This window comes from Mustela nivalis (genome assembly GCF_964662115.1).
Source record: "Mustela nivalis genome assembly, chromosome: 9".
Taxonomy (NCBI): domain Eukaryota; kingdom Metazoa; phylum Chordata; class Mammalia; order Carnivora; family Mustelidae; genus Mustela; species Mustela nivalis.
Window position 1 is genome coordinate 66264659 of NC_139028.1, and position 25248 is coordinate 66289906.

Genomic DNA, 25248 nt, shown 5'->3' on the forward strand with positions numbered 1-25248 from the left:
CATGGGAAGTCAATTATACAAACCAATTAATAACCATAGTAAAGACACACATTGATAATAATACATGAATAGCTTCATGAATACATGAATGACTTCAACATTGCAATGGACAAATTAAACTGAAGATCAACCAAGAAATGAGGGCTTTTGAATGACACACTGGACCAGATGGACTTCAAAGATCTATACAGAACATTCCATTCTAAAACAGAAGAATACTCATTCTTTTTGAGTGCACACGGAACTTTCTCTAGAATAGACCACATACTGGGTCAAAAATCAGGTTTCAAGTGATACAAAAGATTGAGATTATTCTTTCCATATTTTCTTTTTTTAAATTTTTTATTTTTTATAAACATATATTTTTATCCCCAGGGGTACAGGTCTGTGAATCACCAGGTTTACACACTTCACAGCACTCACCAAAGCACATACCCTCCCCAATGTCCATAATCCCACCCCCTTCTCCCAAAACCCCTCCCCCCAGCAACCCTCAGTTTGTTTTGTGAGATTAAGAGTCACTTATGGTTTGTCTCCCTCCCAATCCCACCTTGTTTCATTTATTCTTCTCCTACCAACTTAAGCCCCCATGTTGCATCACCACTTCCTCATATCAGGGAGATCATATGATAGTTGTCTTTCTCTGCTTGACTTATTTCCCTAAGCATGATACGCTCTAGTTCCATCCATGTTGTCGCAAATGGCAAGATTTCATTTCTTTGGATGGCTGCATAGTATTCCATTGTGTATATATACCACATCTGCTTGATCCATTCATCTGTTGATGGACATCTAGGTTTTTTCCATAGTTTGGCTATTGTGGACATTGCTGCTATAAACATTCAGGTGCACGTGCCCCTTTGGATCACTACGTTTGTATCTTTAGGGTAAATACCCAATAGTGCAATTGCTGGGTCATAGGGCAGTTCTAATTTCAACATTTTGAGGAACCTCCATGCTGTTTTCCAGAGTGGCTGCACCAGCTTGCATTCCCACCAACAGTGTAGGAGGGTTCCCCTTTCTCCGCATCCTCGCCAGCATCTGTCATTTCCTGACTTGTTGATTTTAGCCATTCTGACTGGTGTGAGGTGATATCTCATTGTGGTTTTGATTTGTATTTCCCTGATGCCGAGTGATATGGAGCACTTTTTCATGTGTCTGTTGGCCATCTGGATGTCTTCTTTGCAGAAATGTCTGTTCATGTCCTCTGCCCATTTCTTGATTGCATTATTTGTTCTTTGGGTGTTGAGTTTGCTAAGTTCTTTATAGATTCTGGACTAGTCCTTTATCTGATATGTCGTTTGCAAATATCTTCTCCCATTCTGTCAGTTCTTTCCATATTTTCAGACCACAATGCTTTGAAACTAGAACTCAACCAAAAGGAAAAATTTGGAAGGAATGCAAATACTTGGAGGTTAAAAAGCAACCTGCTAAAGAATGAATGTGTTTTTGATTACTGCTTACATTTCCCTGCTGGTTATTTGTCTATTTAGATTTTCTATTTCTTCTTGTTTCAGTTTTGGTAGTTAATAAGTTTTCAGGAATGCAATAATTTCTTCCAGATTATCTAATTTATTAGCATATAGATGATCCTAATATCGTCTTAAAATTGTCTTGATGTTGATCATGATCTTTCCCCTTCCATTCATGATTTTATTAATTTGGGTCCTTTCTTTAGTGTTGGTCATGACCTCTACCCTTTCATTCATGATTTTATTAATTTGGGTCTTTTCTCTTTTCCTTTAGATAAGTCTGGCCAGAAGGTTATTGATCTTATTAAGTCTTCCAAAGAATCTCTTCTAAATTCATTCATCTATTCTACTTCTTCTGGTTTGTATTTCACTGATTTCTGCTCTAATCTTCATTATCTCTGTTCTCCTGCTTGGTTTAAGCTTTTTTTTTTTTTTAACTGTTTTTTTTTTCTCCATCTCTGTTAGGTGTAGGGTTACCTTGTGTATTTGGAAAATTTTTAAAATTTTTTGAGAGAGGCTTGCATTATTATGTACTTCCTTCTTAGGACAGCCTTTGCTGTATCCCAGAGGTTTTGAACTGATTTGTTTTCGTTATCATTAGTTTCCATGAATTTTTTATTTATTTATTTATTTATTTTTTGATTTTTTATTTTTTTTAATTTTTTTTATAAACATATATTTTTATCCCCAGGGGTACAGGTCTGTGAATCACCAGGTTTACACACTTCACAGCACTCACCAAAGCACATACCCTCCCCAATGTCCATAATCCCACCCCCTTCTCCCAAACACCCTCCCCCAGCAACCCTCAGTTTGTTTTGTGAGATTAAGAGTCACTTATGGTTTGTCTCCCTCCCAATTCCATCTTGTTTCATTTATTCTTCTCCTACCCACTTAAGCCTCCATGTTGCATCACCACTTCCTCATATCAGGGAGATCATATGATAGTTGTCTTTCTCTGCTTGACTTATTTCCCTAAGCATGATACGCTCTAGTTCCATCCATGTTGTCGCAAATGGCAAGATTTCATTTCTTTGGATGGCTGCATAGTATTCCATTGTGTATATATACCACATCTGCTTGATCCATTCATCTGTTGATGGACATCTAGGTTCTTTCCATAGTTTGGCTATTGTGGACATTGCTGCTATAAACATTCGGGTGCATGTGCCCCTTTGGATCACTACATTTGTATCTTTAGGGTAAATACCCAATAGTGCAATTGCTGGGTCATAGGGCAGTTCTAATTTCAACATTTTGAGGAACCTCCATGCTGTTTTCCAGAGTGGCTGCACCAGCTTGCATTCCCACCAACAGTGTAGGAGGGTTCCCCTTTCTCCGCATCCTCGCCAGCATCTGTCATTTCCTGACTTGTTGATTTTAGCCATTCTGACTGGTGTGAGGTGATATCTCATTGTGGTTTTGATTTGTATTTCCCTGATGCCGAGTGATATGGAGCACTTTTTCATGTGTCTGTTGGCCATCTGGATGTCTTCTTTGCAGAAATGTCTGTTCATGTCCTCTGCCCATTTCTTGATTGGATTATTTGTTTTTTGGGTGTTGAGTTTGCTAAGTTCTTTATAGATTCTGGACACTAGTCATAATAATAAAGTTTCCATGAATTTTTAAAATTCTTTTTAGGAATAAACTTAACCAAAAGGTAAAGGGTCTATATGCGAGAAACTACAGAACACGTATGAAAGATGTTGAGGAAGACACAAAGTGATGGAAAGAATAAGCATGGATTGGAAGAATAAGCATTGTTAAAATGTCTATGCTGGCCAAGTGATCTACACATTCAGTGCAATCCCCATCAAAATATCACTGGCTTTTTTACAGAACTGAACAAACAATCCTAAAATTTGTATGGAATCAAAAAGTATTCCAAATCACCAAGGGAATGTTGAAAAAGAAAACCAAAGCTGGGGGTATGATGCCTGACTTCAAGATATATTGCAAGACTGTGATTATCAAGACAGCATGGTACTGGCACAAAAACAGACAGATCAATGGAACAGAATAGAGAACCCAGATATGGAACCTCAACTCTGTGGTCAGCAAATCTTCGACAAAGCAGTAAAGAATATCCAATAGAAAAAAGACAGTCTCTTCAATAAATGATGCTGGGAAAATTGGACAGCCCCATGCAGAAGAATGAAACCACCATTCTCTTACACCATACACAAAGATCAACTCAAAATAGATGAAAGACCTGAATGTGAGACAGGAATCCATCAAAATCCTAGATGAGAACACAGGCAGTAACCTCTTTGATCTTGGCCACAGTAACTTCTTACAAGACACGTCTCTAAAGGCAAGAGAAGCAAAAGCAGAAATGAACTTTTGGGACTTCATTAGGATAAAAAGCTTTTGCGCAGCAAAGCAAAAGGGTTGCAGAAAGGGAGGTGGTGAGGGAATTGGTAACAGGTGATGGACATTAATGAGGGTATGTGATGTGAGGAGCACTGAGTGTTACACAGAACTAATGATTTATTGAACACTACATCAAAAACTAATGATGTACTATATGTTATTTAATTAAATTTAAATAAAGAACAAAGCCAGTAAGACTAGCAGTACATAGAAAAGAAAGAAGAAATTTTGTCTTATTTGTTAGCTATGACATATTAATAAATTATTGAGATTCCTAAGAATCTCAATGGGGAGGGGAGATACATGTATTGGTCATTAATGTTCTAAATCTGCACTGTTATAATATCTAATAAAATCAAGATGCAAAATTTACACAGTAAGAGATTCTGTTCACTTCATATTTCATATGAATATATTTGGTAGCATTCGTTTTGCCCCTCTGATTCTTACTGACAAGATGTAGGTGGGGAAGGTGGGTGTATGTCTGCAATCTATCAGTCTCTTTATCTCAGATGCAGAGAAAGGGATCTTTCTCAGGAGACTCTTGGGTATTAGTTCTGGTTCATGCAGGGATTTGAGTTGGCTTTGTTTTCAGAGAGTCCCCCAAGGACCCTAAATATGGGTAGTATAAAACCTTATTCCCTCTAGTAGATATACTGGAGCTCTCTAGCCCTATTCCTGCTGGAGGTGAGTTTCCTATTAAATGTGTGATGGAGATGAATAGTGACCAGAGACTCTTGTCTAAAAGTTAAGGAACAGACTACAGCTACATTTATTAACCTAATATATTTTATCTCACTACTGTATAAAGATCTTCTGACTGAAAGAAGTCTTACTATATTACACTGAGATAATTTAAATTTTTAAATTTATAAAGTTCCTATAGAAGGAACTTAAAGTTGTGGTACAAATGATCTCAATTCTCAGTGATAATTGTGTATCAGGGCATGGTCTTCCCAAATACTGATTTAAAAATAGGCTCTTCAAGGGCCCAGAGTAAGTGCAGATTTATAAAATTGATTACAAAGAGGAAAGCAGAGACATAAGCAGCCTGAAGATGAACGTTATGTACAGGCTTGCAGGACTTACCTTGTTGGGGAATCTCTGTTTTTTAAATGTTATTAATAAAATATTTCTCCAAATTTGGATGTTTCTCTGTCACTTTTCTCAGGAGTAAATGAGAGCTGAGATGACCTTCTTTCGTACATTCGTTCCTATCTTCTTTCCCTTATGATTCCTTATGTTTTTCTTTCTTGTCTTCCTTTTTTTCACTTTTCCTCCCCTCTTTTCCTATACGTTCCTTTTTTTTCCTATAGTGATAAGGAGAAAGAAAGAAAGATAGAAAGAAGGAGGAAGGATGAATGGGAAGATGGAGAAAAGGAGAAACAGAGAGAGATCACAACTACAGTGTGGTAAATCAGGAGTGTGTATTTCTTAAGCCTGATGTTGACCACCATGATTATAATTGGAAACAAATATTTACTTCTCTCAAAGCTTCTTCTTTCAATATAGATTTTCACTATTCTTCCCCCAAATCTCCCTCCTCCCCCCACACACTACAAAGATGGGTAGAATTGCTAGATATATGGAAAGAATTTGGCAACCAACAGAAATCTTTAGATTCTTTATTAATTCCAATCAGAATGTTATAACAAATAGATGTGTTTCTCTCCTGGAGGTAATTTCTAGCTGCAGAATTTTACTATCTTTGTGTGTCTTTTTTTCATATCTGATGCACAGTACAGTGTATGGTGTGTTTATCCATCTTTGTGCAACCCTTATTATATCTGAGATTCAGCACAGCACATCTGTGGGGGAATCTGAGTAAATATGGAGAGATGCAGTCATCAAAATGACCAGATCATTTTGGATCTGGTTTTCTAAATATGTATCAATGTATACTGAATACTGAACAAAACAGTTAATGAAATCTTGTTGTATTTACTATCATTCTATAGTTCTAGGTACACTTATATTCCCTTTATATTGTCATATTTTGTGTGCAGTTGTCTGTACTGTTGCTTGGTGATTTTGTGTTGATGTGTTTAGGTAAAGTGAACTTTGTCTCCAAAGAAGATTGATATTTCAGTATAAATATAAGCCATTTTTGTTTTTAAAATTCCCTCCAGTTTTCATTGGGGCTTCAGTAAGGAATATATGATATTATTGTCCAAAACTTGAAAGGGAGGGAGACTTTTTATGAAGTTAATGTTCCTTCCATTTGAAGAGTGCTAAGTGTGCTCCCGCATATTACTTTATAACTCATTTTAGCATTAGTTTTTCTTTTCTTTTTTTTTCCTTTTCCTTATCCATCTATCTATCTTTCTTTCTTTCTTTCTTTCTTTCTTTCTTTCTTTCTTTCTTTCTTTCTTTTTCTTTCATAATATAGAGAGAAAGAAGAGAAAGGCAGAGAGAGAAGGAGAGAGATGCTTAAGCAGGTTCCATGCCCAATCAGAGCCCAATGTGGGCTCAGTCTCACAACTGTGAGATCATGACCTAAACTAAAATCAAGAGTTGGACAGTTAAATGTTTGAGCCACCCAGGCCCCCCAGCATTAGCTTTTTTTTTTTTTTTTAATTTATTTTTTATTTTCAGCATAACAGTATTCATTATTTTTCACCACACCCAGTGGCTCCATGCAATTCGTGCCCTTTATAATACCTACCACCTAGTACCCCAACCTCCCACCCCCCACCCCTTCAAAACCCTCAGATTGTTTTTCAGAGTCCATAGTCTCTCATGGTTCACCTCCCCTTCCAATTTCCCCCAACTCACTTCTCCTCTCTAACTCCCCATGTCCTCCATGCTATTTGTTATGCTCCACAAATAAGTGAAACCATATGATAATTGACTCTCTCTGCTTGACTTATTTCACTCAGCATAATAATCTTATAATAAGAAAACTACAGATAAAAATTAAGCCTACTGGAAAGTTTTGAGATATGCTCTTGTTTTTCCTTCTAGAATAGTCAACTACTTATCATCTCATCCGTGGCAAGATGTTCCACACAAACACTTCCACTTTGCACCCAGACACCTTCTTTCTTACAGGCATCCCAGGACTTGAGAGTTCCCATGGCTGGATCTCCCTGCCTTTTTGCTCCATTTACTTAATGGCTCTGTTGGGCAATGCTACGATTTTGCTGATCATCTGGTCTGAGCATACTCTGCGGGATCCTATGTTCTTCTTCCTAGCCATCTTATCAGCCATAGATCTGGCCCTCTCCACAACCTCAGTGCCCAGAATGCTGGGTATCTTCTGGTTTGATGCACATGAAATTGGTTTTGGAGCCTGTGTGGCTCAGATGTTTCTGATACACACCTTTACAGGAATGGAGTCCGCTGTTCTGCTGGCTAAGGCTTTTGACCGCTATGTGGCTATCTGCGTGCCACTCCATTACACAGCCACCCTGACACCCCGAGTGCTAGCAGGCATTGGTGTGGGTATTATAATGCGCCCTGTCTTGCTTATGTTGCCCATTCTCTACCTAATCCATCGTCTGCCCTTCTGTGAGACTCGAATTATTGCTCACTCCTACTGTGAACACATGGGCATCGCCAAGTTGGCCTGTGCCAGCATTCAAGTTAATGCCATTTATGGGCTTTTTGTGGCTTCTTTTCTTATTTTAGATGTGGCATTAATTGGAATCTCTTATGCCTACATCCTTCGTGCAGTTTTCCGCCTCCCATCTCGAGATGCTCGTCACAAAGCTCTGAGTACGTGTGGGTCACATGTTGGGGTCATGTGTGTTTTCTATACTCCTTCTCTCTTTTCCTTCCTCACCCACCGATTTGGCAAAAAAATTCCCCGTTATGTCCACATCCTGGTTGCCAATCTCTATGTGGTTGTTCCACCTGCCCTCAATCCTATCATCTATGGTGTGAGGACAAAGCAGATTCGTGAGTGTGTGATCCGTGTTTTCACCTCAACATAAAATCCCTTGTTTCCTTAGCTCTTGAAGGTGTGGTCAGAACTGAAAGAAGTTGATTTTGACCCAACTCTAGGTTAATTATCTTTTTAAATGCTCCTCATACCAAGAGATCCTGTAACTCCTAAAGGAACAAACTTTAGAGAAAGCTTTCTGTTCTCTCTCTCTCTTTTTTTAAGATTTTATTTATTTATTTGACAGATAGAGACCAGAAGTGGGCAGAGAGGCAGGGGGGCGGTGGGGGGAAGCAGGCTCCTGCGAGCAGAGAGCCCGATGCGGGGCTTGATCCCCAGGACCCTGAGATCATGACCTGAGCTGAAGGCAGAGGCTTTAACCCACTGAGCCACCCAGGTGCCCCGAGAATGCTTTCTGTTCTTAAATCTCAATGTTTCTTCTCCCTGTTGGTGTGGAGTGCTTGTTTTTCTGAATATTGGGTTCCCTTACAGTAGGGGGAAAATCCCAAGAGTGCCTTTTCCTTTTAAGTATAGAGATTTAGTGAACCTCCATTTCTCTATGTTTGAAAATAGGATAGTATTCCAGCTGGCACACTTAGTTTATGTCAATTGCCTTGTTTTCTCTGAATCAAAGAACTAATTTTGAATGTAAAATAAAAAAGATGTTCATAGATTTCTGTGGAAAACTTAGATATATCTGATTTCACTGGGGACAATCCTGGGGTATTTAGTGCAGTTTTTGTTTTTTTAAATGTCTCCAGTTTTTGCCTTTCATTTTAGCATCTTTTTACTTATTCTTCATAAAACCATGTAGGCACTATATGCTCTCACTGTGCCACCACCACCCTTTCTGGAGAAGCAGGAGGCGAACGTACCTGAAAACAAGTACATGAAAACTTGTGTTAAAGAATGAAAATCTTGTTTTTAAGAAAAGCTTGAATGTATGGAATTCTAATAGTGAATATGAGTTATATTTAGTCATTTTTTTTTTCCTTACAAGGGGGTGTGGTGTTGTGTGTGTGTGTGTGTTTGTTAAGTGTATTTAGACAAACTTCTATCTATAGTACTATTTCTACCTCTCCAAAGCACTCTTTCCTTGTGAACTACAACATACATACATCCTTTTTGATTCCATGCTTTGCAAAAGTAGATGAATCTCAGACAAGTTCAGGTTGAAAATAAATTTTCAAAGTTCCCCTACTTTCACAAGAATTTGTTGGATATTCTTACAAGTACTTTTGTGTAATCTTTTAGGAACGTATCTCTTCCATGACTTCTGGGGATCAAGGATCTCTTTATTAATCTTCCTGAATTTGTTGTGAGCAGAAACAGATGTGTACATAAAAAATCATGAGACAGAACATAAAAGCACCTGCTCAGGAGGCTAGGAACAAGTTTTCCTATGGCATGTTTGCCATCTGATGGTACAAAAATGACTGTACAACTCTGCAACATGACTGATCCAGAACATGTACCTTCAGGGTTTAGAAGTATGGAAGGTTATCTGTCAGCAAGAAGCATGGACTAGAGACATCGGTAAACACTTTCTGAAAGGAATTCAAGGATATCTATATATAATTATCTGAAGAATTTACTTCCTGGAGCATCTTGAGCAAATTAAGTGCTCTTTTCTCTTAGAGACAGAAAGATGTACATTCTAAGCTCTTGATGGCCTCTTTTTTGCAAAAGTATAGCAACAGTGTTCTTCCCAGTGTTTTCCTTAATTGGATGCTGTGTTTCATTTTAAGCACAACTCAAATTTAGTAATATTTAAGAATAAAATACATAAAATAAAGATTGATATCTTTCCATTTATAAATTATTATTATAAGTTGGCTTTAAATCTCCATCCATTATGAGGCCCCTTATCTTGAAAGTCACACAAGATTACCAACAGGATTCCTCAAAGAAACTAAATTCAGTGTCCTACCTTTTGAGGGAAAGTTTGTACATATTTCCAGTTATCTCAATGATAAGATTCAGATATGCCAATCTGTAAGTAATAATGTTTTCTACTAAAATAGCTACTATATATTCATGTCCTAACCACGTTTTTTATAGTCTTAATGTTCATTGCCTCCAACCATCTCCCAAGGTTCCTTTCCATACATTCCATATGATTAAAAAGCCAAGCAGAGTTTAGCAACAACAGCAATGAAATTATCTTTTAGATCTATATATAGGGTCAGCACTCCCAAATACTATGTTGGTGGGTCTTGATCCCAAACAACACAGAAAATGGAGCACTGTTCCCCCACCCTCATGCAGCCAAAATTTCACTTATAACTTTTGACACCCCCAAAACGTAACTACTAATAGCCTGCTGTTGACTTGAAGCTTTACTGATAATATAAACAGTCAATTAACACCTATTATTGTAAGTTATATATTTTATATACATATTCTTATAATAAATAAGGTAGTGGAAATAGAATGTTGTTAAGAAAATATAAAGGGAGAGAGAACACATGTATAGTGTTGTACCGTATTTAAGTGGATCCACATAGTTCAAACTCATATTGCTCAATGGCCAGCTAGATATATGCAAATGATATAAGGCCAACGGGAGAAAATTTGCAGTTCCAAATACCTAAATATCTCCATATTTATTAAATAAGTTGCATAACTAATTAATAACCTTCCAAAACAATCAGGTTCTGAAAGTTTCAGAATGAAACCTGATTGATGAATTCTACCAATCACAAAAGAAAGAAATTACATCAATTCTTTAAAACCACTTACAGACTATAGAAGCTAAAAAATACTTATATTACGAAGCTGGACATACCCTAATAACAAATCATTTAAATATGTCCAAAAACATACATAGAGATTCTATCTAGCTACCTAGCTATCTATATAGACCATGTCTCAAAATTATCTCTCATGAATAGATGTAAAAATCCCCAATAAAATATTATTAAATTAAAACTAACAATTTATCAGAATAAGTAAGTATGCATTGACAAATGATGTTTATTCTTGATATACAAGATTGATTCAATGTTCAAAAACAAACAATGTAACCTAGAACATCAGCCTAACGAAAAAAAATTATATTGACCATATCAATGGTTAAAAATATATATTTTCTGGGGCTCCTGGGTGGCTCAGTGGGTTAAGCCTCTGTCTTCAGCTCGGGTCATGATCTCAGGGTCCTGGGATCGAGCCCCGCATCAGGCTCTCTGCTTGGCGGGGAGCTTGTTTCACCCTCTCTCTCTGCCTGCTGCTCTGCCTGCTTGTGATCTCTCTCTCTCTGTCAAATAAATAAAATCTTAAAGAAAAAAAATATATATTTTCTTAAAACAACAACAACAACACATACTTAAAATAACACACAGCAAACAAAGAATAGAGGAGATCTCCCTCAGTTTGACTAAAAAATCAAAACCTTCAATTAAAACATATGTAACTTTAAAAAGTAATAATAAACCAATTAAAACTTGTGCAAAAGATTTGTCCAGTCATACCACATAGAAAATATACAGATTGAAAAAAGCACATGAAAAGATGTTCAGTATATTTTTCCACTAAGGAATTACTAATTAAAAGATGCAAAAAGTTTCCACCTCGCACCTCTAAAAATGGCTAAAACTAAAAATAAATCAGTAAGGAAATTTCATAGGTAGGTGAGCATGCAAAGGAAGTAATAGAACTTTTCATTCATTTTTAGTGGAGATGCAAAATGGCACAATCATTTAAAAAAAAGTTTAGAGGTTTTTTTACAGAGGTAAATATAGTCTTACCATATGATCCAACAATTACGTTCTAAAGAATTTGTCCAATGGTTTTGAAAACTATGTCCACATATAAATCTACATGTGGATACTCAGAACAACTTTATTCATAAAGAACTGGAGGCAGCAAAAATGCCCTTCAATAGGAGAATGAATATCCAAACTATGGTATATCCAGTGTACATAACACATGGATATATTCAGCATTAATAAGAAATAAGATGCTAAATCATTAAGTGACACAGATGAATCTTAAGTGACACAGATGAATCTTAAATGCATTTTCTGAAGTAATGGAAACCAATCTGAAAGGATTTCACCTTGGGTGACTCTAGTGAAAATATATTCTGGAAAAAGCAAAACAAGAAATCACAAAAAATATCCATAGTTGCCAGGAGGAGGAGGACTGGGGTGATATTGAATATGTGATGCACATGGAAGGTTTTAGGTTGGTGAAACTATTCTATATGATACTGTAAAGGCGGATGTATGATATACATTTGGAAAAACCCTTAGAATTTTGAAACACAAAAGATGATCTTAATGTCTGCAAGTTAAAAAAAAAAATCATGGAGGAGTTCAGGGGATTCCATGATGAAATGCATAGTATGAGAAATATTGTATATTCAAAATGTAGGGAAGAAAAAAACCTCACTAGGGTGGATGAAAAAAAAAATTTTAACCCAAGTAGTTCTGGAAAAGAATGGAGTCTGTGACACCAAAGGCAAAAAGAGCTATAATAAAGCACTGTTCTCTCTTGGGCAATTTTTCCCTCATAGAGTTATAGGTTAACAATTCCAAAGCACCTACATATGCATAGTGTTATTGAGCAATTATGTAAATATACGACATATAGTGAGGACTAGGTTTCTTATTTTTTTGGAGTGTGAGTTCACAGAGAACCATGAGAGGATATTAGAACAATTCATGTGGTAACAGATTAGAGTTAGAGACATTACCATGTTTAGTTTTAGGTAGATGGAAGATGACAGAAAGATGATAGATAAATAGATGATAAATATTTATAAATATGAGTATATACACAGGTTAGCATATACTCCTATATTTCCTTGATATACCAGGTGAGATGGTTTAAACCAATGACACCCCCGTAGCAAAGTACGTCCAACACCCAAACCTTTGTTTCTAATACCATTATCCAATAAAAGGTATCAGTAATCCTTGGAGAAATATCACATTCTAAGATTTGGGCAGGTGATATATGAGATATGCCTGTAAATCTCATGGTCCCAGAAAGTAAAGAAGTGACCCTGCCCCCCCCAAAAAGAACACACAGTTATGAGGGTGAGACAAAGGGACACAGGAGCCAACTGTAAGAGCTCCCAATAGTCAAAGCTGGGCAATGTGAAACAAAAGTAATATTGGATTACAGCCTAAAGTATAAAATAAATATTTGAGTCCGTATGGATAAAAATAAATGATTGAATACATAAACAAATGGGGGAATAGATTCTCTCCAGGCAAAAGCAAACAAACAAATGAAAAAACCCTCCAAACAATATATGAGGATGTTTCATGTCCAAGGATGAGGAACGTAACTACTCACTGTTTAATTTGTGGGCTACACATTGTAAATTACTTGCAAAGAGAAAACTTGGAAATGGAGGAGAAAGAGAACCCTAACAAACATGACCTCAGCAGGTGATGAAGCTCAATAACAACAGTGATAAACCGTGTTGATAGTGTGAATCCTTGATCTGTTTTGACATAATTAGTATTTTACCTCCTTGGTCTTCTTCCCCAGTCATAATTCTGGTCTAGTCATGGAGGAAATAATCAGACTAACCTCAATTAAGGGATATTTTACAAAAACTCGACCAGTACTTCTTTAAAAAAATATATATATATTTGAGAGAAATAGAGGGTGTGCATGGGGCAAAGGTTGGGGGAGGAGAAGGAAGGTCAGAGGATTAGCATATTTAAGCAAGTTCCAGGCAAGGCAGGGAGCCCAAAGCGGGGCTGGTTTCGAGGATCCATGATATCATGATCTGAACCAAAATCAAAAGTTGAATGCTCAATCCACTGAGCCACCCAGGTGCCCCTAAAATCTGACCAGCACTTTTAAACACTGTGAAGTCATCAAAACTAAGAAAAACCTGAGTAACTGTAATAGTCAAGAGAACCTAAGAGCCCTAAGTAGATATAACTTGTATGTGTAATTTGGTATTCTGGGTGGGATCCCACTAGAGAAGAACATTAGGTACAAATAAGGGAATCTGAATAACATGAATTTTAATATAACATAAACTTTAGTTAATACTGTTTTATTAATTATAACAAATGACCATGATAATGTAAAATGTTACTGATGGGGGAAATACGTATACATTTATATCAAAGCTCTCGGTACTCCATTTGCATTTTTCTATAGTCTACAGTGTTATAAATAATCTTTTAAAAAATGCATATAGAAAATCAATTAGGCAGAAATTACCTTACAGGCCTAGGAGAGAGAAACAGGATATGTTCTACAAAATATCAAAATTTTAATACACTGTTGAAATTATGAAAGAATATAACTGACAAAGGAATAAACAAAAATGGTAAATGCACTGTATAGAGAATCTAGAAACACACAGACTTAGTTGTCACGTGACAGTTGACATTGCAGATCCCAGTATCACTCTCCAAAATCCAGGAGTTCCATAAGTTTCTTGACAAGGCTCTGCCCTTCAAACAAAAACCTGACTTTTGAGGTAAGTTAAACTGGGGGGGTTTAAGAGGGCAAAGATTGTTAAAAAGCCCAATTTACCAGTTTAGATGCACAGCTTAACCAAGAAATACACAGCTTTTACTCAGTAATAATGCTGAGTTCTTCTTTTACCTGTATGTTTTGTTCTTTATAGACAATAAATCTAGGAAGGAAAATGATGTCCCATTTATCAACTCCCTTAAGACTCCAAAAGTGAATCTAGGAGACTTCTTCATGGCAACTCCTGTCAGTATCAATTTTCAGAAAATATCCTCGCCTGGAAGTACTAAGTGCTAGTTAAGTGGTTTAGTTTACTATCAATAAACCATTACAAATTTCTTACTATATATCAGGAAATGTTTTAAGTGTTATACAAATATTACCATTTTTAATCTCCTCAGCAATGCTTTGCACTAGGTATTATCCTATTCATTTATAAGAGGAGAAAATGGAGATAAAGAGTTTAAATTTCTTTCTCAAACTCTTATGTGCATTAAGTAGGAAAGGTGGGATTCAAACTCACATAGTCTGTCTCAAAGTCCATCTATTTAACTAATTTTCGGTATCTCACACTTCTTTCCCTAGACCTCTTTTCACCAGTAAATTAAACCCTGTCTCATTTTACTATCAACACAAACCAGGAGGTGGGAGTACCTGGGTGGCTCAGTCAGTTAGGCAGCTACCTTCGGCTCAGGTCATGATCCCTAGGTTCTGGGATTGAGCCCCGCATGGGGCTCCCTGCTCAGTGGAGAGAGAGCTTCTCCCTCTCCCTCTGCTGGCCACTCTGCCTACTTGTCCTCTCTCTCTCTCTCTCTCTCTCTCTGTCAAGTAAATAAATAATATCTTAAAAAAGAAGAAGAAGAAGAAGAAGAAGAAGAAGAAGAAGAAGAAGAAGAAGGAGAAGAAGGAGAAGAAGGAGAAGAAGGAGAAGAAGGAGAAGAAGGAGAAGAAGGAGAAGAAGGAGAAGAAGGAGAAGAAGGAGAAGAAGGAGGAGAAGGAGGAGAAGGAGGAGAAGAAGGAGAAGAAGGAGAAGAAGGAGAAGAAGAACCAGGAAGCAGAGAGGATTTGTGTTCAAAATAACTAGTCTTTTTTTTTTTTTTTTAAATTATATTACCTCTTGTAAGGTTTTACAGGCGAGATAGGTGCAAGGCAAAGTTTATTAAAGGCACCCTTAGGCAAGGTTCGTGACTCAGGAGAGGAGAGTCGGGGAAGTCACTCCCAGGAGGGGGTCAAGTGGGTCTTTTATTTGGGTTAAGACAGCGTATAGTTCATAGCCATATAAGATAAAGTATTTGGTGACTGGAGAGTAGGGGGTGTCCTGATGTTCCTGTTTCCTGCGTAGATATAGGGTTACTAATGGTGACATGTCCTCCGGCGGGAGAGTCATGGGTAAAGAAGAGGGTGGCCTGGGCGTTAATGGTCCGTTGGCCGTTTTTATTGTTCCTCCTGCATTCCTGGAGCTGCGGACCCAATATCTCTCACATCCTAGTTCTAATGAATACTCTATGAAGTGATAGATACTAGGTGGGCTTCAATTTTTTTCCTGATAGTACTGAAGATTGAATTGTGTTTATCATGGGGATGGGAGGGAGAGGTAGGTAAATTTTGGAGAAATTGACCAGATACCTAGCAAGATAAATAAAATGGTAATGGAAACAAAAACAAAAACAAAAACAAACAAAAAAATAGAATGACTTGCCAATCCCTTACATAAAATCACCCCAGATTTTCTGTGACCTGGCCTTTTATGTGGGGCTCATGAGAGGGAATGTAGAACTAGAGGGATCTTGAAGAGAAAGAATGGGTGGTAAGCCCTCATAGCTGTTCCTGCCTAGAGATAAGTCAGTTTATCACAAGTCATTTTAAACTTGGGAAAGCGCATTCAGAATCTGGACTTTTTCTTTTCTTCTTTCTTCTTCTTCTTCTTCTTCTTCTTCTTCTTCTTCTTCTTCTTCTTCTTCTTCTTCTTCTTCTTCTTCTTCTTCTTCTTCTTCTTCTCCCTCTCCCTCCCCCCCCTTCCTCCTCCTCCTCCTCTTCCTCCTCCTCCTCCTCCTTCTTCTTCTTCTTCTTCTTCTTGTTCTTCTTCTTCTTCTTGTTCTAATTCTCCTTTTTTTTTTTTTTTTTTAATCACCAATGATGTTATGCTTCATATTTATGGAGCATGTAGCTCAGTGCCTCCAGACAATTCTGTTTTCTCCAGAGAGCACCAGTGTTTGGAGACACTCCATTTTAAGGTCAGTGGTTACAGTGTAAGTCTTCTATTTCAGTCAGAGCAGATGAAAATGAAAACATTCTGGGGCAGATGGGTGAACTAGCTTATCAAGAAAGCCAGAAGCTATGCTGGTAAATCTGGCCTTGGGTTCAAGAAGGATCCACTAAGACAGTAACTCTTTTTTATTTTCAAACTAAGAAACAAAGAGACAGAAACCATTTCATTGTGGTCATTTCACTGAGATGTAGGTTGAAGAGATAAAATAGACAAGAGGAATGGAGGAAAAAGGAAAGCTGATTGAATATGGAAGGAGCCCAGAGTGTAACAAGATAATTTACACAGACTCAGGTGTATACTATGACAAAGGGTTTATAAATCTCATTCTTAATCTTATTCTTATCTGGATAAGTGGAGTATGCATGTGTGTGTGTGTGCTTATGCAAACACCTTTTTAACTTGCTTTCTGTGTCTTTCTTTTTTTTTTTTTTTTTTTTTTTTTTTTTTTTATTTAATTTATTTTTTATTTTCAGCATAACAGTATTCATTATTTTTCACCACACCCAGTGCTCCATGCAATTCGTGCCCTTTATAATACCCACCACCTAGTACCCCAACCTCCCAACCCCCACCCCTTCAAAACCCTCAGATTGTTTTTCAGAGTCCATAGTCTCTCATGGTTCACCTCCCCTTCCAATTTCCCCCAACTCCCTTCTCCTCTCTAACTCCCCATGTCCTCCATGCTATTTGTTATGCTCCACAAATAAGTGAAACCATATGATAATTGACTCTCTCTGCTTGACTTATTTCACTCAGCATAATAATCTCTTCCAGTCCCGTCCATGTTGCTACAAAAGTTGGGTATTGGTCCTTTCTTCTTTTTTTTTTTTAATAAACATATATTTTTATCCCCAGGGGTACAGGTCTGTGAATCACCAGGTTTACACACTTCACAGCACTCACCAAAGCACATACCCTGTGTCTTTCTTGAAGTCTTTGTCATTCAACTCACTTTTTTCTTTGCTTCCTGTGATTGTACCTTAACCTTCAGTCTTGTCTGTCTTTCTCTCTCATAGCAGTCACCATTCTATATCGATTATGCAGAACTTTAACTAACTTTGTGTACCCCTCTGTCCTCCATTCAGCTCTCAAGAGAAATATTTCACAATTCACGCCTTCATATAACTGACAGATAAAAATACCAGATCAAGAATCCTTATATTTCCAAAGCTATTACCAAAATAGTGTGTTTTTTTAAGCATTGACTCATCATTTACAAAACAAATTCCAAAGTTTTCCAAACATTTCTAGATCCATATGAGGATGATTAAGCAATATAGTCTGTCTAAATTTCATTTCTATAAATGGCTTTAAATGTTTCCCTAATTGAAAGGTAACACAAATATGACAATAGATGCCAAGAACAAAAATTCAAATAATTTTGCAATTATATGATTAAAATTTCTTAATTTATGCTGGTCTCCTAATATGTTATCATATTTATTTATAATTCATGAATTAAGCTTGCAAGATATGTATGATTTCATTATTATATGAATATGTTTTATAAAGAAATAAGTTTATGGAATATTGCTAAGCAGCTTGAAAGAAACAGAACTAGTATCTAAACAAAATTTTTTTATCTTCAAATCCTGAATTCTTTCCATTATCACATATCATGGAGTCAGTTTTGCCTATTTGGGCCCACTTGCAGTTACATACGCTCTCTCTGTATTTCTGCCTCCAATTATCATCCTGAGTATGTAACCCCACTACCAATCACTCTCTCTTCTATACAAATTTGTTATATTTTCTCCTTGTCACCAAGACAGTCATAATCTAGCCAACTGAAAAACATCTGACCATGTAACTTACTATTCTTCCTATAAATAGGGCCAGCAAAATAAAATATTCTTTTCTATTGCAGCTGGTAGTTTTGCACAATAATTGTGAAATTCATGGAAGTCTTCTGAATAAGAGTTGATGAATAGGTAGGATTCTAAGAAATTGTGAACTTTCAGAGCCTCAAAAAGACAGAAAATGTCCTGTCCATGTCAATTCTATTTACGTTTTTCCTCTCCTTTCCCCTCTAGTAGGGGAACGTTAACACAGGAAAGTCCTGAGGAAAGCTTTGCTAGCTGACTATTATTACTATAATAATAATAATAATAATAGTTATTATTATTATTGCCACAACTAGTCATTCTACCTAGGTATATTTCTTTGGGAGCTCCTAATATGTGCTTTTAAAAAAAGTGCTTGGACATTACCACCTCAGTAAAGCAGAAGTTCTCTCACAAGTATCTCCAGTCAAGGAAGGGACAGAGCACTACAAAACCTGAGAGTATCGTAGTACAGAATGGAATCAGTGCCTATGTTTGGTTTTGAGGATTTAAAGAAAAGTCTATACAAAGTCAAGGTTATCAGATATTGTTATACACTGTTTTAAAAATTCACTGTTATGTATTTTTTTAAAAAAATATTTATTAGAAAGATAATAAACAAGAGAGAAAACAGAAGCAGAGGGAAGGGGAGAGGGAGAACAAGAAGACTCCCTGCTGAGCATGGAGCCCCAGAGGGGACTGGATCCCAGGACCCCAGGATCATGACTGAGCCAAAGGCAGAAGCTTAACTGATAGAGCCACACAGATGCCCCCAACATTATATATAAACACATTCTAATTCATATTATAATTGATTATCCATCTTACTTATTTTTCAGCAGTTCCCAAAAATCAAATAAATTAAATTAGATTAACTTGAGGAGCTTTATCAAAGCCATAAAGAGCTATCCCATCCATATCTAATGATTCAGAATTTTCAGGATCAGAACTTAGAATTTGTATTTGTATCCAGTACTCCACAGTCTATTATGAAAAGCCAGGATTAGAAATCACTGCTGTGTAAACCCTCTTTCAGTGTGTACTTGATGGAACCCGTGGAGAGTTTTGGTTACTTCTTGCCTGCAGTAACTTGTGATAGCTTTGGAGAGCAGGTCAATTGTCTAAAAAAAGCTGCCTGGCAAGATGAAGCCAAATATAAAGTGTTCTTTAATCCGGGAAGTCACGTCTTTCAAATTCTCAGGACACTGAAAAGTAAATACTCACTAGAAAATATGAGAAAAATGATAATGTTATATATTAATGGAATGTAACAGATATTTTTGAAAGGTGGTTAGACTGTACACAGAGAAAGGAGGTAGAGTGTGAGCATAAAAATGGAAGAAACAAGGATGAAAAAAAATAGTGAATGCGTCACCATATTGTCACATGGTCCAGAAAATCCAGTTACTGTGCCCATCTCAGCTATATGATTTTAATATCTAGACCTTCCCTCTCCTGTGTGAAAAATTTTATCAGACTGACTCTTTCCAACTTAAATTTATATACATTATTCTGATGGCATTTTCATTATTATTTTTTAAATATCTCTTTGACTAAATTTGTGAATACTTAGGAAGCAGCATGATGTATCATTCTAATATTTTTTTGGTGGGTTACTAAGGGGGTAAGTGATTCATCTGAGCCTTTCTCTCTTCATTTTAACTCTGTCAGTAATTACAATATTTCTGGATTTTTTTTTGTTTTTAGTGATTTTATTTATTTATTTGACAGACAGAGATCACAAGTAGGCAGAGAGGCAGGCAGAGAGAGAGGAAAGGAAACAAGATCCATGCTGAACAGAGAGCCTGATGTGGAACTCAATCCCAGGACCCTGGGATCATGACCTGAGCTGAAGGCAGAGGCTTTAATCCACTGAGCCACCCAGGTGTCCCAATCTTTCTGGATTCTTAAATAATGGATACAAACTGGCACATAGCTGTGTTTTAATACATGCTGGTGAAGATCTAGAAAATGAATATATTATAAAAATTCATTAGATACTGTGTTGAAAACAAGGACTAGAGTGTCCTTTTACTCCTTCTCTTTCCTAGAAAATTATCTATTTGATATATATTCATCTAGAACAGAGGCAAAACAATTGATACTCAGGTCAAGACAGCACAGAAAATTTTTTAAAATTTGACATACCATAGGTTCACTTCTGTAACTTAAGAGCCTGAAATATTATCATTCATTGGTTTTATAGGTATTCTATTTAGAGATTTTGCTGGTCAAACACATTTGTGAAATCACCAGTTAAATAAAGTTGCTTTAGGAGAGAATCTCATAGTTCTGATGTACATTGTAAATACCTAAGAGGAAAAATAAAAACCTACAGAAATTTCCAATTTGATGTGGCTATTAGAAAAAATATTTTGTAGCAAAGCAGGAACATGAGACACATTGACTTCACATAAATACATGGTGTTCTATGGGATTTATTTTGCAACATTCTTTAGGGCTCTTTTAACATAGAGCAAAGAGAGGTGATAGCAACAGCAATACCTGAAAATGTAAACCAGAAAGAAAGAATGGTGATCCAAATAAATGTTAGGAAAGTAAACAGATTGATTTGATGTTTATTAAAAAAGTAATTTCATACACTCAAAAATTGTTGGAATGATACAAGTCTGTTAAATCACTAAGACTGGTGGGATATTGGGAAGAAAAATGACCAATAATAGTGTATTTCCTGTAGGATATAAATAGCATAAGTTCAAATTATTCAAGAATTTTTGGAAATAGGGACACAATTTGGTACTATTTATGAAAGAAACTCCATTTATAAGTAGAAGTCAGTTTACATTCTTTATAGCCCATTGAGAAGTGAATGAAATAGGAGTAAATAGAAATAACATATACTATTTCAAAATTCTTGCTATTTTTTTTATTTTTTATTTTTTATTTTTTTTTGAAGGTTTCCTTCTGCTTCAATTTTTTTTTTATTTTTATTTTTTTAACTTTTTATTTTTTATAAACATATATTTTTATCCCCAGGGGTACAGGTCTGTGAATCACCAGGTTTACACACTTCACAGCACTCACCAAAGCACATACCCTCCCCAATGTCCATAATCCCACCCCCTTCTCCCAAACCCCCTCCCCCCAGCAACCCTCAGTTTGTTTTGTGAGATTAAGAGTCACTTATGGTTTGTCTCCCTCCCAATCCCATCTTGTTTCATTGATTCTTCTCCTACCCACTTAAGCCTCCATGTTGCATCACCACTTCCTCATATCAGGGAGATCATATGATAGTTGTCTTTCTCTGCTTGACTTATTTCGCTAAGCATGATTCGCTCTAGTTCCATCCATGTTCTATTTTTTTTAAATTAGATTAAACATGGGTCAAAAATTGGGGGGGGGACACTGAACAGGTGGAGAATGTGCAAACACAAGAGAGATAGAGATGGGAAAAAACAAAGAGGGTTAAGAGTGGTATATGCAGACTTGAAAGATGAGATCAAAGCAGAGGTGTTTCTATTAGCAGCAGGCTGGAGTATAACACTTGTACAACTGGGGAAGGGAAGAGTAAGGGGATGCAAATATCACTTGCATGGTCATCTTAATTTTCTAGAGAGACAAGAGAAAGTGCTGCAAGTTAAAGAATAAATGTATCAGTACCTTGCGGTGTGAGAATAGTGCATGTATGGTATATTCTCTGAGGCAACTAAAAAAGGAACCATCTAAAGGACACGGGAAAAATTTTCATGTCCTGGATGGCCTGTCTGCAGATACTGCAACTGGCATAATTCTGTAGCTTTTCTCCATTAACTCTCAGCAACCAGAGCTCTTGGATGGGAAGTGGTTGCAGAGGTCACGGCTGAATCTGGGGAAGATGGATTGACAGCTGAATGAAGAGATAGCAGAGTCAAGGAAAGAAACATGCAGAGAGATGGGAAGGATCTGGTTTGGAGAGTTGAAGAAGTGAAGCTGTCAGGAAATAAATAACTGTGAAGAAAAAGACTGAACTAGGGGCTACAGAACTTGATGTGACATTGGAACAGAGGTGACAAGAAAAATCCTTAAGAGGGTAGGAAAAATGTGAGGTGTGGTCAAACTGTGACTTGGAGTTCAATAACTGAAAGGTAGGGCATTTATATATGCAAACAGATTGAGGATATAACTGTGGGGAAAATAGCAGAAGATGAGTGGCCATGAACAGCCACTTAGGTCAACCAAAAATTCAAAGTCAGACCTTTTTATCATATGATGTGAAATAGAAGCAATGCTAATGATTCATAGATATTAGATTTGCTTTATTTTAATGCAACCTGGCACTATTTTGTTACTAGTGTTTTGGATCTTTCTACACAAATATTAAAAATATCTCCCACCATAGCTTTACAAGGAAAAGTTCACATTACATAAAATATTCAAATTTAAGTTCTTTACATATAACTCAAGTCAACCTTTGATTACTAGTGCTGCTTTGAACGAAATTGCTCTTGCAGTGTCATTCTTATCTCTTCTGCTGTTTTAAACAATTAACTGTAAAATCTAATGGTGAAGCCATCTCAACTGCATCAATTATAACCACCATGAGTCTTGATTTCCTGCATTTCATACAATCTTCCCTAACTGCAATGATGTTTCTGATTGAGGTCCGGGAGTTCACCTACTGGTTTTTTCCATTAGGTTTCATACATTTAAAAGGGTTTAATGCAAATTTTACCTCCAGAGGCTATAGCAATTGACTATGAGATAGAAAGAAAAACATACTTGTCATAATCCCAGAGAAACCATACATTGTATTATTATTTTAATTCCTAAGCTAGAACATCCTTGAAGATGGTTAACTATGTACGATCTGACCACCAAATACCTAGCCATTTGTATGATATTCTATTGGTCCTTGATGAAAGTTTAATTATGTTATTAAAATGGATGGAAACAAATGTAATGAATCAGATCAGTTGAGATCAAACGATAACAATATGTACTTCAGTTTTCAAAAAAAAAAATCCACAGTTATGTAATGATGGGTGGGGTGTTTAGAAAAGTTCAAACATATTTTTGTATCATTCTGTAGGAAATCAGTAACATTGGACAAGAAGAGATGGCATCTCTCAGTGAATGAGACATCTGGTCTATGTTACATGCAGCAGTACAAGTGCAACGGAAACATGGTCCCATCTAATGACACATAATTCCATCCCAAATTCTTTCTCCTGCTGGGAATTTCAGGGCTAGAAGAAATGCATGTGTGGATTGCTTTTCCATTTTGCGTTGTGTATTTGACAGCATTATTGGGAAACATTACAATTCTTTCTGTGATTCAGACTGATCGTAGTCTCCATCATCCTATGTTCTACTTCCTGGCCATTCTGTCATCTATTGACATGGTCCTGTCCACATCCACCATCCCCAAGATGCTTGTAATCTTCTGATTCAACCTGAGAGAAATCACTTTTGAGGGCTGTCTCATTCGAATGTTCTTCATCCACTTATGTACTGACATGGAGTCAGCTGTGCTCGTGGCCATGGCCTATGATCGCTATGTAGCCATCTGTATCCCTCTTCGGTACACACTGATGCTGACAAACAAAGTGGTATCTGTTATAGCATTGATCATCCTCCTGAGACCCTTAGCCATTGCAATCCCCTTCATTCTGTTCATTTTAAGGTTACTTTTCTGTGGGCATCAAATCATCTCCCACACATACTGTGAGCACATGGGCATTGCCCACCTGTCTTGCACCAGCATAAAGGTGAACATCATATATGGCTTATGTGCCATCTCTATTTTGGTGTTTGACATCATAGCCATTATCATCTCCTATGTCTATATCTTCCATGCTGTCTTCTGCCTCCCTTCCAGGGATGCCCGAATGAAGGCACTCAGCACTTGTGGCTCCCATGTGTGTGTAATGTTGGCCTTTTACACTCCAGCATTTTTTTCCTTCATGACCCACTGGTTTGGCCAAAATGTTCTTCAATACATCCACATTCTTCTTGCCAACTTTTATGTTGTCATCCCACTTTCTCTCAACCCTGTAATTTATGGGGTCAGAACTAAGCAGATAAAAGAAAGGGTAACTAGAACTTTCAGGTATAAATTATGAAATTTGGTCTTCAGATATTAAGGAAGTTTGAGTATGAGAAAATGAAGCTTATTCTCTACTCTAAAAATTGTCACATTACAATGTCTAGGTGGTATCCTATGTGCAGATTTATGAAGTTTTTCATTCATCTTAGAAAATGTCAGCCAAAAGTAACAATAATAAATATTTAATATAAGCATAGTCCCAACCACATATGGCAAATGACAGCAACTATGTGATAAATAAAATAGCATTTACATGAAAAAATTCCATGAAGTTGACAAAAATTGATTAGCATAATAATAATAATAATAATACCAAAAATTAGACATATATTATGAGCTAGGCACTGTTTTCATGACAAGTATGTAATTTCATGACAATACAAGTAAGTATTATTCTTTATATAATACTTTATATAATACTTGACAATACAAGTATGTGTTATTCTTTAAATTCTTACAACTACAATAAGTAGTTTCTAGTTTTTTCCCTTTCTAAAGCTGAGGGAACTGAAGCAATAATAATATTGCATATTAACATTAACATTATATTAGAGAAAGTAGCATTTTCAAAGTTGAACAGAAACACTCTCATTTCTCAGATGAGTAACCTAAACACACAACGTGAGTATATTAAAGAAAAACTATGAACAAAAGTACATAAATTTTACATGTAAATGGGTACAAGGTACTATTAGTAGGAAAAACTGACTCCTTATATAGGACACTGATGGGAAGAGGCACTCCACAATTCCTTGTGATGTAAGAATCGTATAAATGCTATGAAACAAGAGGCATTATGGCTACCAATGGTGACATCTAATATTTCTTGACCCCTTATAATGTTCTAGAAACTACATTTGGCTCTTTAGATAATCCACATTTTATAATGAGTAGGTGGAGATTCAGAAGTTAGGTAATTTACACATAGTCAT

At 36.5% G+C, this 25248-nt stretch overlaps 1 protein-coding gene and 2 pseudogenes across 3 annotated transcripts in view; all 3 read left to right on the forward strand.

Moving 5' to 3' along the window:
- LOC309840223 (olfactory receptor 51A4-like) overlaps positions 1-25248 on the forward strand; it is a 263349-nt pseudogene that overhangs the window by 129335 nt on the left and 108766 nt on the right. The window lies entirely within an intron of this gene.
- On the forward strand, positions 6845-7780 carry LOC309841249 (olfactory receptor 52J3-like; the record flags this gene model as incomplete). The annotated part of the gene is made up of 1 exon (XM_082684165.1): positions 6845-7780. The coding sequence occupies one exon, from the start codon at positions 6845-6847 to the stop codon at positions 7778-7780; it is 936 nt and encodes a 311-aa protein (XP_082540291.1).
- On the forward strand, positions 23394-24332 carry LOC309840187 (olfactory receptor 52E1-like; annotated as a pseudogene). The gene has a single exon. The product of its transcript is annotated as an olfactory receptor 52E1-like (transcript).